We start from the raw sequence: 19,117 nt of genomic DNA, 5'->3' as shown, positions 1-19,117 counted from the left end.
AGTAAATAGACCAAAACTGCACACGTTAGGGGTGGTCCCACTAATGCCCTGTACAGTGTAGCAAGACATTTCTACTTTTATACTCCACCCCCTTGCAATTAAAGGCCAACATCCCAATTCCCTACCTAATTATTTGCTGAACCTGCATAGAGACTTTAGAGATTCACTAAAATGCTGCCTGTTATGAGGAAATACACAAGGAAGACATGAAAAATTGGATCATTTTTCATTAAAATAACGCAGAATAGAAGGCGATATAATTGGTGTTTAAAATTAAGAAGGGGTGGGATAGGGAAGATAGAAACAGGCAGTTTCCTGCAGTTCAGCAACCAAAAACAAAGAGCCATAGGTACAAGATTAAATGCATGAGATTTAGCTGTAGCAGGAGAAATTTCTTTATACAGCCAGCCGCATACCTTTTCAATTTCATAGTTAGTTGTTGAGGCAGAAATTGCACTAACAGTCAAGATTAAATTGGACAGGTGAATGAAGGAAGAGGGGCTGAGGATTGTCGGAAAGTGGTGTGCAATTTGCTTGAAGGGAGTAAATAGCAACTCAAACTAATTGGGTCAAATGGCTTGTTTCTTGTTAACGTTTGTGCGTTTCTATGTATTCCACTGTACTCCATTGAGACTCAAAGGGGTGTCATCCATTGCACAGGAGGGTGTTAAACTAATGGAACCGTACACCATCATGTCTGCTCCCTCAGAAAGTGGAGAAACAAAATTGCTCAATGCAGGATTGGGCAAAAGCTAGTAAATTCTCCTGAAGAGACAAAACTCGTAAAGGACAATTGCGAGGTTGTGCACCACATACAAAGAATCAAGATAGATGCCGAGGAAGTTCAAAAGGTCAAAGCCAGGCCAGCAAAAGTAACAGAAGTCCATGAAGGGCCTGTAAAAATTAAAAAACATTAAGGCAGAAAGCTGGTAATCTGGTTGGCAGGTACCTTCACAGCAGATTTAAATGGGGGCCAGGGAAGTTCACAAATAGACCAAAAGAAAATTGAGTGTAATGCCCCATGCAGCTGAAGAGCTACAGGGGAGTACAGCAGGAGTTGAACATCATCTTTGGAGCAGCAGCATTCCAGGGAACATGAAACAGGTTAGGGGAAAGCTCATTCCCAAAATAGAGGAAGGAAGGAAAGGGAATATACCCAAAGCAAACACTTACGGAGACCACAAGAAGAATATCAGTGCAACTGATGCAGGGTTAACCATTGTAAGCCAAATGAAACACACCGGGTTTTAAACCTCAACCAGGACAGCAGTGCTAAAAATTCACTTAAAGTGAAGTGCTGGACACCAGTCCAGAATTCCTACAGGAGACAGCCCACTAACCTCATAGAAATTAGAATTGTAGGTGTCTGGGTTTGAGCGAATAAAGGCACAGGTTACAGAGGTGGACAGCGAGGGGTTCAGAAGCAGACCAGGCCAGCAATCTGGAAAATTTGCACATCCACGAGCCTGTGTGTTAAGCAGCATGAAGGTAGGACCAATGGGAAGTACAAAATACTACCCCATTACTACAGGTAATCAAGAGCAGCTTGGCTGTAACCAGCAACCTGAGAGCTAACAGCCATGAAAAAATACCAACGCCTTCAGACGATACTGAACCTGGAATGGCAGCAGGGTAAAAAAGGACAAGATTTCGGACAAAATTATCTGTCATACAAAGAAAAGAAAACAAACTCCAAAATCTGAAACAATTCTAATCTGTACAAATGAAGACAAGTTTTGTTTGTGACTAGAACCTAAAAGGGTAAAGCAATGCAAAAGCACGTTATCCAGAGTTTAATGGATTATCTTGGTACCAAAACCCACTGTAAAACGTGACAAATACAATTAGATTAAAAATGTGAATGAGAGTGCATGTGATGTGTTTAATTCTCATAATATTTGGATGCCTGTAATGAAACGTTCATTGAAATTTGTGTTTCTTTCCTTGTGAGATGGAGGTGCCACGATGATGTACCTTGTGCAGGAGGACTATTAATCTGTGATTTAATTGGCTGATTAATCATATATTGAACTGTAAGATGGCACCAACTAAAGACAGCTGCCCTAAGTCACCTGATGTCTGGTATTACCAACTGACTAGTTTTCTGGAAGGATCCAATGAGGAGTTCAATTAAGACATGCTTATAACATTTGACACCTTCTGATGCCAAAAGTACGTGAAAAGATACTGTACTAGATTTCACATTTGCACTTCGATAAGACTATCTCTCAAGCTGAGGTAGGAAGTCTACCAGGATAATAGTTTTATGAAGAGGTGCTTTCCCCATCTCAAGATGGATAATTAATCTTTCAGAAGCTAATGGCTGGGACATTACAGAACCTAATCACCTAAGCCATGGGACAATAGCTGCAGTCTGTCCACACATGAGCTCAGTAAAGACTTTCTGAACTCTTTGTGGGGAGAGGGGGCAGGTGACTAGAATAATAATTTTTGAAATCTCTGCAGCACACAAGCTGTCAAAATACTTGTTTGGAAGAACATGTCAGTGGAGCAAGTTAAGACCTCTTTCAGTTTAAAAAAAAAATGCCGGCACAGAGTTGGTGACGATCAAAAGGGACCTCAGGTGCAAACATGATCGATTTTTGACAAAGGCAGATTACAATTTGAAAATAAATTGTCTCTGGCAATTGTAGTTACACATGGGCTTCACCTTCTGGAATTTCAAGACCACCGAGGGGAAAAATCTGCAGCAGCCACAGAGACCAGCAAAGGACTCAGACAGTAAACTCTCTATTTTTCACCATCTCAATTTGCATTTTAATTTGCTCAAAAGGTAAACTCCCCATTAAATAGATTGTAATTCTATATGCTTTTGTGTATGCATTTGCGAGCATGGGTTGCGACGGTCAGACAGGGTTTACCTTTCAAACTAGCTTTGTGCCTTTATCTGGGTGGGTTTTTAACCCAATATAAACTACCACTTTTGTTTAAACTCAAGCATGCCTGCCAGACTAGTTTCTTTGCAATCAGCATATAAATAGTTAAACACAGGTAGTAAGTAAATACCCTCACCCATACAAATTCAGAAAATAAATTCTGTTTCAGTCAGACTTGAGGGGTGGGATAGAGGAGTCACTTCTTACCCCTCAAGAGACGGTAACAAAAGTCCTGCAATTTCTTCCCCCCCGGTAAATTTTCATGCAATTCTCTTTTGAATCTTACTATTTAATCTGCTTTCACCACCCTTTCAGGCAAAGCATCACAACTCGCTGCATAAAAAAATGTTTCCTTATGCCACCTCTGGTTCATTGCCAATCACCTTTAATCAGTGCATTCTGGTTACCAATCCTTCTTTCACTTGAAAAGATTTCTTACTTACTCCATCAAAACCATACATATAATGCTCTTTCTGAGGCTGATAATTGCAACATTCGGCAATACTTGCTCACAAAAAATTCCACATTTCATGTTGAAATCGTGATGGGACAAATTTAGCGGTTGACATGCAGCAGTATTTCATGCAGTTTTTTTTCCATTTCATGGGGTTTTAACGGAAACCTTTTAGAACCTTTAAAATATATGTAGAAATAATTATACGATCATTCCCAGCACTAGATGATCAGATGTGGCCAGGGAAAGGTAGGGAAATGATCTATCTTGCCATATTTATGTACAAGAATATGAAGCTATAGGAGCTGAAACATTAAAATATCTACTGGTAAAACTGGATTATCTAGATTCATAACCAAACGTGTCTTATTCTGATTAGTTGCTATATAAGCAATGTCTGCTTATATAATATTTTGATCCCTCTTGAGGCTAACAACCTGTACACTTAAACAAAAATCGGTTATAAAAAAAAATCCATGAGCATTTTCTGCTGTATGTCAATGAGCAGGAGGAATAAGATGTCTTGTCAGTATTAGGCAATGTAGAGACAGAAGATAACAGCTTTATAGCTCAAAGGCTAGACACAATACTGGATGAAAAAAATGCCTGTGCAACCAAGACCAATCCAAAGTTAAAATGACCAATTTATGAACAATATTCGTAAGAGTGAATGTGATTTTCATTGAGCATTACTTTTAAAATCATCTTTCATGAACAAAACATCTTCCCCAGGCTGCAGTGATACATAATTTATTGTATTATACAGATTTATACAGAAGAATTACTAGGAGCACCAAGATGTCACTGACATTTACATCATTGAGTCAGAAGCTACATTTTTGTGTCAAGTGCAGCCAGTAGATAATGGGAAACATGAGTTCAATGTTAATAAGGTGAATAACAAGAAATGAAACAGCATGTGGGAACCCAGAGCAATAACAGAACTCTGGATTTCCCCAGGAGCAAAGTCCAAATTTCACTTCTAACTGATGCTCAAAAGTTTCTACTTCATTTCGGCTGGTTTAGCCACTTGGGTGAGAACGCCTAAATATAGCAAGCCTCACCTATACGTGCCAACCACAACGTCACCAAGGGCACAAGGAAAAAAATCCAAGGCCTTCAAATGCCCCAACTCTCCTCAGTCTCAGTGAATGGTAAACAGTTGGTGGCAGTAATAAGCATGCACAGGAAGAAATTTTGGGGATAGAACCAATTCCAAAGAAATGGCAGAAATATGGTTTCCTCGATCAGAATGTCTTGTAAATAACTTCAATTGTGGTATTGGCGCCAGCTGGAAGCTATGTAATCCGTAATTTTTGCTTTGCCTCTGATTTAGGGAACGGACTGTCGTGTTCAGAAACATAATGTACAATCATTTAGTGCTAAAACGTTTTAACACATTAACTAAAATATAAATAACCTCAGCTGAAAAGTCCACGTCAATAGTCCTTTGGTTTAAGATGATTTTGTTGCTAAGGACAATATCAATAATGTGGCACATCAAACAAGAAGAATATTTCAAATGAATGGTTATTCATGTTTAGTCACGATGTTTAGTCATGATAAGGTGTCAGGTTAACAAATCAAATGCTCTATGGTCAGTGTAGAAAACCGACAACTGGGTCATCTGCTCGTCAATGATGTAACATGTACAGGAGATATGGTGGGAGCAGTGCAAGTACAGGTTGTAACAGTTCAGTTTAAACCTGCTTCATCAATATTTGGCATCTCAGCATTCATTCTGAAGCCATACTCAATCAAATTATTTCGCTTTAGCAGGCTCCTCATTCTTTATTATGTTCAACCTCCACATAAAAATGAACAGTCAGTTATTTAAGGAGGAGGAGAAACAAGGGGATATCGTCAGTAAAGATTAGGTGCAGAAGAGGCCATGATACTCAAGCGATCCTACCCCTTGGATGTGCAAGCAGGCCTCATTCTGCAAGCTTGCGATTATTCTCGAGGAGAAAGTTGAATAGGCAAAAGAAAATGGTGGCTTATGCCAAGTTGAACTGGCTGAGAGAAAACAGAGAGACAAAGGATGAAGACCATTTTATGATAAATGGTGGAACATTCTTCGTCATTCAAGCTTCAAAATAGCACTTAAAACTAAAATCTTCAGTTTTGAATGAGGCAGCTGGATTCAGCCTAGCTCTCTGGAAATTTTAATAAATACCCAATCTATCCCCTTTCTACCTGTCTAAAATTAAACTGCATCCCTATTTGCTTTTTTATTTAATATCTCACCTACTCAGATTTTGGACTGCAAAAGAATGTTGGCCCTCGAGTCCCTAATAACTGAATGACAAAATCTGTTTGGAGCACCAGAACATACCTTAATCTGTTGGTGTAAGTATCCACACATGTTTTCATTTTTGCGAGTAAAGTGCCAACAGAAGTCTGTGTTTCAGAATGCTCCTCATCCTCCTCACTGTTATCACCAGACAAAGGCAGTAGAAGAGGCACAAGGGATATGCACGAAGCAATGGCACGCAGCAACTCTAGTAGAGCTCGATACAGAGGAACATGCCTGGCCATGTCAAGCACTGCAGATAAATTAGAGACAAGCATTAAAAAAAAAATAGACCCACATCAATGCAAAACAGAGGCATTGCTCTTCTTACAAAGTAAGTCCCCAGAAATAAGTATATGAGGAACTGTGCAGATTTTCAGGAAATTTTCACTTAGGGGTTCAAAGTTGAGGACGATCAAAATCATTTTGCCATCTCAGAAGGAAGGCTTCCAACCCAAACTTCAGGTTGGATTCAGACCCAAACTCACCGAGTGCTGAAAAGGCAATGTGTTAAACCATTATACTGCACAGACATTTTCAATTAACTGATTTACATTGCAGTGATATTAAGTATGGCAGAAATTGAACAGAAATCAAATAAATCAGCGAGTGATACATATGGCTGTAAAATATTTAAATGCAGTTTTCTATATGCTGACACAAACAAATTAACAGGCACACTACTTTGTGGCATTTTTACTGTGCTCATGGAAATGTCAAAATCCAGTGTACAAATCAGGCTTGCATCAATGCAAGGGGTTTTCTCAAGATAACAGCTCATTCATCATTCCTCATATTTAAGAGCACAGCGTCAGTTTCTTTAAAAAAAATTGTAGCTACACAGTTTAGCATTAAAAACTATGCTCCCTGGTTTTTAATACCAGCTACATATTGAACCAACATTTCCCCCCCATGGTTGAATGCACTTTTTTCATTTAAAAAATGCCAGTTCAGGGCAGCACGGTGGCGCAGTGGTTAGCACTGCAGTCTCACGGTGCCACGGTCCCAGGTTCGATCCCGGCTCTGGGTCACTGTCCGTGTGGAGTTTGCACATTCTCCCAGTGTTTGCGTGGGTTTCGCCCCCACAACCCAAAGATGTGCAAGGTAGGTGGATTGAACACGCTAAATTGCCCCTTAATTGGAAAAAATGAAATGGGTACTCAAATTTATTTTTTAAAATGCCAGTTTGAAAACAAAGGCATTGGTAAAAGATACTGCCCCGCTAAGGACCCTTTTTCGATCCCGGCCCCGGGTCACCGTCAGTCTGGACTTTCCACATTCTCACCATGTCTGCATGGGTTTCCCCCCAGCAACCCAAAGATGTGCAGGGTAGGTGGTTTGGCCACACCAAATTGCCCCTTAAATTGGAAAAAAAAATTATTGGGTACTCTAAATCTTTTTAGAAAGACGTTGCCCATAGAACTCCGCATTACATTCCTAAATTCATCTCTTTCTGACCAGCATCGTAATTTTTTTAAAAATGCAAGACTCTGAAAAAAATAAAGACATAGTTTTACTCGTAGAGATCCTTTGAGAAGAGATTAAAAGGCATTCATTTGAAATATTGGGCTACATCTCCAGAAACAGTGACTAGAAAATTACTGCAAATTCTGAATGTTCAAATTAATCACATAGAATTTTAAAAAGCATGAAATAATGTAGCATACTATACTGCACTATCTGCATTTATATTGCAGAGCTTCACTGTACTGTAACTGCCCTTTCCTTTCAATATCCTGGAAAAATTCCAAATGTTTCACAGCAGTAACATTTATGATTAATGTTGCAATATTCTTGCCTACATCTGCTTCCAAACCATTTACTGCCAGCATTGTACACATTGCCATTACCTACATGTTCAGACAACAATATGAAACTACTCTTATGAAACAATATGAATCCACTCAAGAGTGGATATTAAACTGCTATCTAGTATGTTTAAGTTCTTTTAGGTACCTTTGTTGCTTAACATTCATCGCTACCTTTCTCTCATTGAAAAGCTGCTTACATATTCCAACCTCGAACATCGGGGGGGAAAAAACAGAACAAGAACTCTACCAGTCCATTACAAAATCTACTGAATGCTTACTGAGCAAGACAGATGTGGAATAGAAATAAACTGCAAACAAAAAATGCATACAAATTCTTGATTATATTTCACAATCATAAATAGACCCCGTCATCACTTTTGAGGGACAGGAAGAAAAGTGACAGGAATTTTCAGACATCAAGTATGAACTGAAACCAGAGTGTGCTGGGGGTATTATAAAGTGAAAAGTGCAGGGTGCGACCCCCAAGTGCTGCATGGATCACATCATCATTTTTAAGGTGTCAAATATCAGAGCACCTGAACATCACACCATGGAGAGGTGGGATGCTTGACATAACTAAATTGGATTCCTACAATTGGGAGTCACATTTAAAGATCTATTGCTTCCCAGAGGATTGGGAAACTTGACAATGAAACAGAGTGGGAGTTGCAGTTGCAGGCTCTGCAATGTAAGTGGCTGTTTAACACTCCTCCAGAGCCAGGAGTACTCTCCTCAAAAAGCCTCTGAATTCCCCTATGCATTACTTGCTTTCCCTACAGCTCTTCAAATTGTTCAGATCCCCCCCCCCCCCCCCCCTCAACAGCCCCGTCCAATTATCGGGGAAGATTCCCAAGGTTCCCAGCAATGGTCTGCCACTAGTGTTTATTCCTGCCCGTTGACCAGGCTGCTTAAATGCCAGCTAAGAGATGGGATGCAGAGCTGCAAGATGTTGATTCAGATCGAACAGGCCTTGGCATCTGGGAGTTGCCCTGTCCTTTGGTCATGTTTGATCTCAGCCACACCCTCACCGCTCCCTATAAATTTGAGAACACAAGTGTTTGCAGCCAATGTTAACTACATTATGGGCGGTGGCACAGTCGTTAGCACCGCTGCCTCACAGCGCCAGGGATCCGAGTTCGATTCCAATCTCAGGTGACTGTGTGCAGTTTGCACATTCCCCCGGTGTCAACATGGGTTACCTCCAGGTGCTCTGGTTTCCTCCCATAGTCCAAAAATGTGCAGGTTAAGTAGATTGGCCATGCTAAATTGCCCCTTAGGGTGGAGTTGCAGAAATAGGGCATGGGATTAGACCTAGGTAGGGTGCTCTTTCAGAGAGTCAGTGTAGACTCGATGGGCCAAATGCCCTCCTTCTGCACTATAGGAATTCTATGATATGCCTTTGTAATTTACTACTGAGGACTACAGATCATTGAGGGGGTGGAAGAGAGAGTGAAAATGAGATTTTGAATTTCAGAGGCCATTTAAGAGTCAACCACATTTCTCTGGGTCTGGGGTCTCATGTAGCCCCCCCCCCCCCCCCCCCCCCCTTTGAGCCATTCTCATCCGCAACCTCTACGTCAGTAGGAAAAGTGGGCATGGGAACATCATCACATTGTAGATTCCTCCTGGCCACACATCATCCTGATTTGGAACTATACTGCTATTCCTAAGAACATAATAGGCCCTCAAGCTGGCTCTGCCATCAATAAGATCATGGCTGATCTGACTGTAACCTCCCAACTACTTCCGAAGACCTTTCACCAATGCCCCACCCCCCCTTCTTGTTTACCAAAAATCTATCTACCTTTGCCTTAAAAATATTCAAAGACTCTGCTTTCACTGTCTTTTGAGGAGGAGAGTTCCAAAGACACACGACCCTCAGAAAAAAATTCTCCTAATCTCGAAAAGGCAATTCTGCTTTATAAATAGTGGCTCTAGTTCAAGACTTCTCCACATCCACCCTGTCAAAAACCCTCAGGTTATATGTTTCAATCAAGTCGCCTTTTTACTCTTCTGAACTCCAGTGGATACAAGCCCAGACTGCCCAACCGTTCCTCATAAGACAACCCGCTCACACCTGGTATTAGTTCAGTAAGCCTTCTCTGAACTGCTTCCAAACCATTTACATCTTCCTTAAATAAGGAGGCCATGTTCCTTCCTTCACTGTCACCAGGTCAAAATCCTGGAACTCCCTTCGTAACAGCACTGCGGGTGTACTTAAGACCACATAGAATGCTGCGGTTCAAGGCTGCGCCTCACCACCACCTTCAAGGACAATTAGGGACGAACAATAAATACTGGCCCAGCCAGCGATGCCCATTCCTGATGAATGATAGATCTTTAAAAAGGTGGTGATGGACCTTTCTGTCCTCCTCTACCGCAGATCAGAGAAACCATCCTGCTGATCACAAGATTCAATATTTTTCAAAAGAGCCAAAGCCCTCGAATTTATAAAATGTGTTTTGGGCCAGGGTTTAAAAACCTCCAAAGTATATCATGGAGTTCACCTGACCTACAACTGCTTATTAATTTTGGTTACGGGGAGCACAAGAGCCTATCTTTCAGGTGTTATTAAACAGAGGCCTTAAGCACTTTAATCAAAAACAAAGTTAATTCTACAAATTTAGTTAACATTTTTATAAACACGCACAGTAGACATTTTTATCAACTACAAACATAAATACCCCACACAGCTACAGTACTCCGTGTATAACCCTTAATACATTTCCCCCTTTAAGCTGTTCCAATTTAGTAACAAGATCCCATAAACCAGAAACCCCTTTTCAAAGGTGTGGCCCAACACACAGCACTCAAGACCTGGTATACACTCTTGTTTCCTTTTCAAAACATCAGATTTGAATTCCTTCCAGAAAGCAGTTATTTATTTTCAAGTTATCACATTATCTGGAAACAGTTTTGAAAATGCAGAGATAGAGAGAGACAGGACAAGACTGCTCTGTCTGAATCCAGCAGCTAAATGTGAAAATGAAAGCAAAAAAAAACTCAGAGCCACACAACAGCCCCAAACCAAAGCAAAAGTAAAACTCAGAGCCACAGCCCAGCCCCACCCATACAATGACATCACTGAAGCCATGTGATAAGACAAAATATTTCTTAACAGGACACTCCCGTGACAAATGGACTTCAATTAGCAATTCCTCAAACGTTGTTATTCCTGTAGCGTGAAATTAGTTATTTGGTCTTATTGCATGCCAGTAGCCATATGAATTCAGCTAGCCAAATTATGTACCCGTCATTTTAGGGATTCCTATTAAACAGGTGTCAACATTGAAGCCAATGCTAAATAATCAACTGTTGTCTCATCAGAGAATTTCCAACAATGAGAAGCGATCTCTGATGGCCCATTGAGTCTTTCAAATCTTCCCTTGATATTTTTGGTTAATTGTAGATATCTTTTGACCTTCCGTTTATACCGGCTTATTGAAAGGTAAAGAGGCACATAATCAGGATCATGTACCATGCTCTTCAGTTTCCTACATTGCTGTGCTGCTAATGAAGGTATAAAGAAGTAGCCTGAGCTATATGATCTTGGAGCATGGTGTCAAGAAAGATCTGAAGTACATTCTGGTTAGGGTGTCCTTTCCAATGCATGGTAGAAAATGTCATTGTTAACTATGCCCAGATGTTTCTCACACTTGTTCTCATTTAATCTCATGAGGAATTAATACTGACGGAACTAATGAAAATGTTATGCTGTTCTTTCAAGTACAGGAGACGGGTGGAATTGTGGCCACTCTTTAGCACTCACGACACAAAGTTGTTATAATCCAAATATTTAGTATCGACACTGAAAAGTTCTAACAGAATATCCTGCAGCCTACACTCTGATAGTTTCTTTCATTTGTTCATGTGATGTGAGCGTCGCTGGCAGGGCCAGCCTTTATTGCCCATTGCTAATTGCCCTCGAGAAGGTGGTGATGAGCTGCCTTCTTAAATTACTGCAGTCCATGTATTGCAGGAAGAACAACGTTGCTGTTAGGAAGTTCCAGGATTTTGACCCAGTGAAGGAAGAGTGATACAGTTCCAAGTCAGGGCGGGGTGCAACTTGGAACGGTGGTGTTCCCGTGCATCTACTGACCCTTTGTCCTTCTAGGCAGCAGAGGCTGTGGGTTTGGAAGGCACTGTCAAAGCTGCCTTAGTGAGTTGCTGCAGTACAGCTTTGGGATGTTACACACTGCTGCCACTGTGCATCCCACTATGGTAGAGGGAGCGAACGTCGAAGGTGGTGGTTGAGGCTGCTTTGTCCTGGATGGTGTTGAACTTGAGTATTGTTGGATCCAGATTCATCCATGTCAATGGAGAGTATTCCATCACACTCCTGACTTGGGCCTTGTAGGTGATGAACAGGCTTTGGGATTCAGGAGAGGAGTTACTCTCTGTGGAATTCATGGTCACTGAACTTCTCTTGAAGCTACAGTATTTACATGAACAGTCCATTTCAGCTTGTCAAATGCAACCCCAAGGATGTTGAAAGTGAGGGATTCAGCAATGGTAATTGTCAATGATTGTCATGGGGAGATGGTTGGATTCTCTCCTGGGTGTGGATCGTAGAAATGGATGTAAATATTTTATTAAAACGCTGGTTTTAATTGTACATACATACCGGCAATATATCTTCTAAAGCTGTAATTAAAGAGTCATAATAGGTGAGGTAATTATTCATTCCAACCACTTACTTGGTTACAGATAAAGGGCTAATGGAATCGTGTGCTGATTGATGGAGATTCTCTGAAGTGTGAATAATATGAGGGAGTGTTATTTAGTCTTAGCTAAGTAGGTCATGTGATATCTTCGAGGGATACAGACAATTTAATTAATGTGAGGAGCCAGGTCTGTCTGTAGTTTTGCAGTCTGTTCTCAGATTTTAATTTGAACAGCTGTTTGCCATAGGTTTTGAGTCTGACAAGACATACGTGTTCTAGATCTGCTCTTGGAAGGGTCTCCCTCTAAAAGTGTCAACAAAGATGACTGCAAGTAAACTTGTGTTAACTTCAATTACTTTAAAAAAAAATGTATTTTATTATAAACATATATCAAAAAAGTTTCAGCACATAAACACCCCGGGAAACATGCTTCCCAACACTCAACTATACAGTTTGTACAATTTTCCTCCCTTTTCATCCCCCCCTCCCCCCCCCCCCCCATCACCCTTCTCCCCACGCCGAACAACTATTCAAACATGGTCACGAACATCCCCTACCCAAACCCCTTTGCTGAGCCCCTTAGCTCATACTTTATCTTTCTGAGCCGCAGGAAGTCGTACAGGTCACCCAACCAGGCCACTACTCCCGGCGGCAATGCTGACCGCCACTCCAGTATGATTCGTCACCAGGTAATCAGAGAGACGAAGGCCATGACATCGGTCTTGAAATGAAAATCGATTATTGTCACATGTAGGCTTCAATGAAGTTACTGTGTTGCCTAGTCGCCACGTTCCGGCACCTGTTCGGGAAGGCTGGTACGGGAATTGAACCTGCGCTGTTGGCCTTGTTCTGCTTTACAAGCCAGCTGTTTAGCCCTCTGTGCTAAACCAGCCCGAATGAGCTCCAGCTTTTCCAAAACCCCAAATATTGCCACCAAAGAATCTGGGTCCACCTCCTCCCCCACTACCCTTGCTAGGACCGCGAACACTCCTGCCCAGAATCTCTCCAACATTTTACAACCCTAGAACATATGCGCATGATTCGCTGGCCCCCCTCACCCCTCACACACATCTGCCACCCTCTGGAAGAACTCACTCATTCTTGCCCAAGTAATACAACTTTAAACTGTATCAGGCTCATCCTTGCGCACGAGAAGTCGTGTTTACCCTGCACAGTGCCTCACTCATACTCCCCAATTGATTTCCCCTCCCAACTCCTCTTCCCATTTTCCCTCTGCCCCTCATAATCTTTTGCCACTGCTGACCCCCTAAGAGCCATCACCAAAGGCTCTATGGCCAGCGCAAACAACAATAGCGACAGCGGGCACCCCTGCCTTATTCCCGTGTAGTTCGAAGCTCCGTGAGCTCATATCATTCGGCCGCATACTCGCCCTTGGTGCCCTATATAGCAAGCGCATCCACACACCTCGACCCAAACCCAAACCTTCCCAGAACCTCAAACAAGTACCACCACTTCACCCGGACAAATGTCTTGTGTGTCTATGGACACCACCACATAGAACATATAACATTACAGCGCAGTACAGGCCCTTCGGCCCTCGATGTTGCGCCATCCTGTGAAAACCCAAACCGAGCATCAGTAAGCAGGTTATTGCTGAATAAGTGGCGCGTGATAGCACTGTCGATTACACTTTCTAGATGATTGAAAGTAGACTGATGGGGTGATAGTTAGCTGGGTTCGATTTGTTCTGCTTTCTATTGACAGAACATACCTGGGCAATTTTCTACATTGCTGAGACGATGTCATTGCGGTAGCTGTTATGGAATAGCTTGGCAAGGGGCGCAGCTAGTTCGAGAGCACAAGCTGTCACTACTATGACAGCACTTGAGCCTGGCTTATGCTCCTATAATTCTGACCTGCACATCTGCACCCCAAATCATTGAGCTCCTAGCAATCGTCAGACCAGAAATTAGAAATTATACACCCCCTCCTTACAATCATCCAGGGCTGCACCATGTTATCACTTCAACGCTGTTTCAATTTTCTTATTTTGTTCTTGTATCTAAAGACCTTATGCTTAATGCCATGATAATGTATACCCAAGGTAGGAGGTATTTAGAAACTGTGTCAAATCCAATTAGTTCTCTCTTGGAGCAAGGGGAGAAACAAGAATGCCTAAAAACACTTGTGTAGTGCATTACAGTGCAATATTATTCCAGTGCTACTTAACCCATTCACCTGGAATCGGTCCGAGGTTTGCTGCCCAAAATCAAACAACTTCTTTAAAAAATATATCAATATTTTAAATTAGTCCTGGGACCTTGCCATAACCACAAGAATTAAAAAATCACTCTCAATTTAATATGTAGCACAGGTTGGCTCACAAAGGAGAGTATTTTCATTAAAAATCTCCAAGGATCGTCACAAAATGGAATGAATAATTACAGGCTACCAGAACATTTTATGCACCATTACACAACTAATCTCATGTGGGCACGAACATACTTTATGGCATCACATGTGGATTCTCGCAGAATACTTATAAAATCATAGGAGCTATTGTTGAGTCTATTGCTCACAACCTGGTGTGAATTCACATGCTATTTATGTACTTTCTTTATATTGAAGAGCAGCAGGCTCAATTTACTGTTGCTAAATAATTTCAATTCTACCCCTTTAATATACAGAGATGTTGAATGCAAGAATAGCTGCACCTAATGGCCCATTAAATAGGTAATATTGAGCAGCACTAAATTCTCTTTCCAAACCATTTAACATCCCCAGTACAGCTTATTTGGATGAAAATGGCTATCCTGCCACAACCACGGCGTATGGAAATCTAAATACTAAGACCAGTTCATCAATATCGGAGAAGCAGAAGATTTGCAAATACAGTCCCGGCATTTATATTTTTTGGGAGCTGCTTCTGCTACATAAGTCTTTAAACATATCTTAAACCTGCTTATTTTAAATAAACCAAAACAGGAAAGAATCCTTAAGATTCCCATATTGGAAATATTTTCCTTCATCAATCCATCCCAGCTTAGGGGAAAACATTTCCCAAGCTATCATTTGGGCTCCAAGATTTTGAGGAAAATTAAATGTAGAATTTTAACCAGGGTTTCTGACTTGCATTAAACAACCCAAGGTATTTGTTGCAAGAAAGCCTCCTCTGCAGTTGTCTATTTTAATGAGCGATATGCCATCATTATCAAAAGTTTTCCTTACGTTGTAACATGATGGTGCATCGTTAACAGCAATTGGTAGCCTGTTGTACAGACTCACTGCAGGTTTATAACGAGCAGGCATCACTGTGGCCTGTATCTGAAGAGAAATACAAATCTTTATTTTCTCCCAGAGAGTCACCACCTCCAGAATGATATCAAACTTTACATGAGGAAATTAATCGACTTTTGTTTTTGAATTTCCCTCCAATTACTTCCCCTAAGGCATTGACTGAGATCAAGGCATGTTCCACAGTAGCCAGCAGTCATCTAATAACCTTCCATAGGTGCCATTCTTCCTTTTTAAACTCTGAAGTCTATACAGTATATCCTAATCCACACTAAGTCCTATTCACTCATCACACTTGAGTTTGCTGTCCTACATTGGTCCTTGGTCCAGTAATATCTTGATTTTTCAACTCATCCTTGTTTTCAAATTCCCCTATGCCCACACCCCTCCATTCTGCTATAACCTCCTCCAGCCCCACAACTCCAATTTGGCTTTTTAGGTATTACACTGTTAATTAGAGTAATAATAATAATAACAATCTTTATTAGTGTCACAAGTAGGTTTACATTAACACCGCAATGAAGTTACCGTGAAAAGCCCCTAGTCGCCACATTATGGCGCCTTTTCGGGTACTCTGAGGGAGAATTCAGAGTGTTCAATTCACTTAACAACACATCTTTCTTTCAGGACTTGTGGGAGGAAACCCACGCAGAAAAGGAGAGAACGTGCAGACTCCACACAGACAGTGACCCAAGCCAGGAGTCGAATCTGGGTGCTGTGAAGCAACAGTGCTAACCACTATGCTACCGGGTTCTACCACTGATGGCCATGCCTTCAACTGCTTGAGCACCAAGCTCTGGAATTCCCTCCTTAAACCTCTCCACCACTCTTCCTCAACATAAAAAATGGTAGAAGTCAGAACACTCTTCTGTAAATGGCAATAGATCCTAGATCAATTGTAAATTTTAACTGAAGGTATGAAAGGATATGGGCAAAGGCAGGGATGGAGAGGCCACAGCTCTCAATGAACAGTGAACTGGTTTGAGGGGGCTGAATAGTCTATTGTGATGTGCCCACGAAAAAAGTTTTGAACCACTGAATGGGAAAGTTGAGCCATTTGGCACTTTCCAGTCAAATTAAAATTTGTGCCACAGACAAGTGGCAGCAAGTTCAGTAGTTAAACTAATTCAGCAGGGGCATGGGAACCTGGATTGTAGTTTTGGGGTACGGGAGATTGAGAGTATAGAGGTCAGGAGCACAGATTTGACTTCGCAGGAGGGTGCCAGTGTTCAGGTAGGTGGTTTGAAGTGTGTCTACTTCAATGCCAGGAGTATACGAAATAAGGTAGGGGAACTGGCAGCATGGGTGGGTACCTGGGACTTCGACGTTGTGGCCATTTCAGAGACATGGATAGAGCAGGGACAGGAATGGTTGTTGCAGGTTCCGGGGTTTAGGTGTTTTAGTAAGCTCAGAGAAGGGGGCAAAAAGAGGGGGAGGTGTGGCGCTGCTAGTCAAGGACAGTATTACGGTGGCGGAAAGGATGCTAGATGGGGACTCTTCTTCTGAGGTAGTATGGGCTGAGGTTAGAAACAGGAAAGGAGAGGTCACCCTGTTGGGAGTTTTCTATAGGCCACCTAATAGTTCTAGGGATGTAGAGGAAAGGATGGCGAAGATGATTCTGGAAAAGAGCGAAAGTACAGGGTAGTTGTTATGGGAGACTTTAACTTTCCAAATATTGACTGGAAAAGATATAGTTCGAGTACATTAGATGGGTCGTTTCTTTGTACAATGTGTGGCAGGAGGGTTTCCTGACACAATATGTTGACAGGCCAACAAGAGGCGAGGCCACATTGGATTTGGTTTTGGGTAATGAACCAGGCCAGGTGTTAGATCTGGAGGTAGGTGAGCACTTTGAAAACAGTGACCACAATTCGGTGACCTTTACGTTAGTGATGGAAAGGGATAAGTATACCCTGCAGGGCAAGAGTTATAGCTGGGGGAAGGGCAATTATGATGCCATTAGACATGACTTAGGATGTGTTGGTTGGAGAAGTAGGCTGCAAGGGTTGGGCACACTGGATATGTGGAGCTTGTTCAAGGAACAGCTATTGCATGTTCTTGATAAGTACGTACCAGTCAGGCAGGGAGGAAGGGGTCGAGCGAGGGAACCGTGGTTTACCAAAGAAGTGGAATCTCTTGTTAAGAGGAAGAAGGAGGCCTATGTGAAGATGAGGCATGAAGTTTCAGTTGGGGCGCTTGATAGTTACAAGGAAGCGAGGAAGGATCTAAAGAGAGAGCTAAGACGAGCAAGGAGGGGACATGAGAAGTCTTTGGCAGGTAGGATCAAGGAAAACCCAAAAGCTTTCTATAGGTATGTCAGGAATAAAAGAATGACTAGGGTAAGAGTAGGGCCAGTCAAGGACAGTGGTGGGAAGTTGTGTGTGGAGGCTGAGGAGATAAGCGAGATACTAAATGAATACTTTTCATCAGTATTCACTCAGGAAAAAGATAATATTGTGGAGGAGAATGCTGAGACCCAGGCTATTAGAATAGATGGCATTGAGGTGCGTAGGGAAGAAGTGTTGGCAATTCTGGACAAGGTGAAAATAGATAAGTCTCCGGGGCCGGATGGGATTTATCCTAGGATTCTCTGGGAAGCCAGGGAAGAGATTGCTGAGCCTTTGGCGTTGATTTTTATGTCATCATTGGCTACAGGAATAGTGCCAGAGGACTGGAGGATAGCAAATGTGGTCCCTTTGTTCAAGAAGGGGAGTAGAGATAACCCCGGTAACTATAGGCCGGTGAGCCTAACGTCTGTTGTGGGTAAAGTCTTGGAGAGGATTATAAGAGAGACGATTTATAATCATCTAGATAGGAATAATATGATTAGGGATAGTCAGCATGGTTTTGTGAAGGGTAGGTCATGCCTCACAAACCTTATCGAGTTCTTTGAGAAGGTGACTGAACAGGTAGACGAGGGTAGAGCAGTTGATGTGGTGTATATGGATTTCAGTAAAGCGTTTGATAACGTTCCCCACGGTCGGCTATTGCAGAAAATACGGAGGCTGGGGATTGAGGGTGATTTAGAGATGTGGATCAGAAATTGGCTAGTTGAAAGACGACAGAGAGTGGTAGTTGATGGGAAATGTTCAGAATGGAGTTCAGTTACGAGTGGTGTACCACAAGGATCTGTTCTGGGGCCGTTGCTGTTTGTCATTTTATAAATGACCTAGAGGAGGGCGCAGAAGGATGGGTGAGTAAATTTGCAGACGACACTAAAGTCGGTGGAGTTGTAGACATTGCGGAAGGATGTTGCAGGTTACAGAGGGACATAGATAAGCTGCAGAGCTGGGCTGAGAGGTGGCAAATGGAGTTTAATGTGGAGAGTGTGAGGTGATTCACTTTGGAAAGAATAACAGGAATGCGGAATATTTGGCTAATGGTAAAATTCTTGGTAGTGTGGATGAGCAGAGGGATCTCGGTGTCCATGTACATAGATCCCTGAAAGTTGCCACCCAGGTTGATAGGGTTGTGAAGAAGGCCTATGGTGTGTTGGCCTTTATTGGTAGAGGGATTGAGTTCCGGAGCCATGAGGTCATGTTGCAGTTGTACAAAACTCTACGGCCGCATTTGGAGTATTGCGTACAGTTCTGGTCGCCTCATTATAGGAAGCACGTGGAAGCTTTGGAACGGGTGCAGAGGAGATTTACCAGGATGTTGCCTGGTATGGAGGGAAAATCTTATGAGGAAAGGCTGATGGACTTGAGGTTGTTTTCGTTAGAGAGAAGAAGGTTAAGAGGTGA

The 19,117-nt window shown here is 42.1% G+C and overlaps 1 protein-coding gene across 1 annotated transcript in view; it reads right to left on the bottom strand.

The window, feature by feature from the left end:
- Positions 1–19,117, bottom strand: part of birc6 (baculoviral IAP repeat containing 6) — a 312,870-nt gene that overhangs the window by 41,370 nt on the left and 252,383 nt on the right. The window contains 1 exon segment of the mRNA XM_038814802.1: positions 5,687–5,897. Within this exon segment, the coding sequence (XP_038670730.1) occupies positions 5,687–5,897 (211 nt within the window).

This window comes from Scyliorhinus canicula, chromosome 1 (assembly GCF_902713615.1).
Source record: "Scyliorhinus canicula chromosome 1, sScyCan1.1, whole genome shotgun sequence".
Taxonomy (NCBI): Eukaryota; Metazoa; Chordata; class Chondrichthyes; order Carcharhiniformes; family Scyliorhinidae; genus Scyliorhinus; species Scyliorhinus canicula.
The sequence above is the reverse complement of the archived record's forward strand: the minus strand, read 5'-3'. Positions and strand labels throughout refer to the sequence as shown.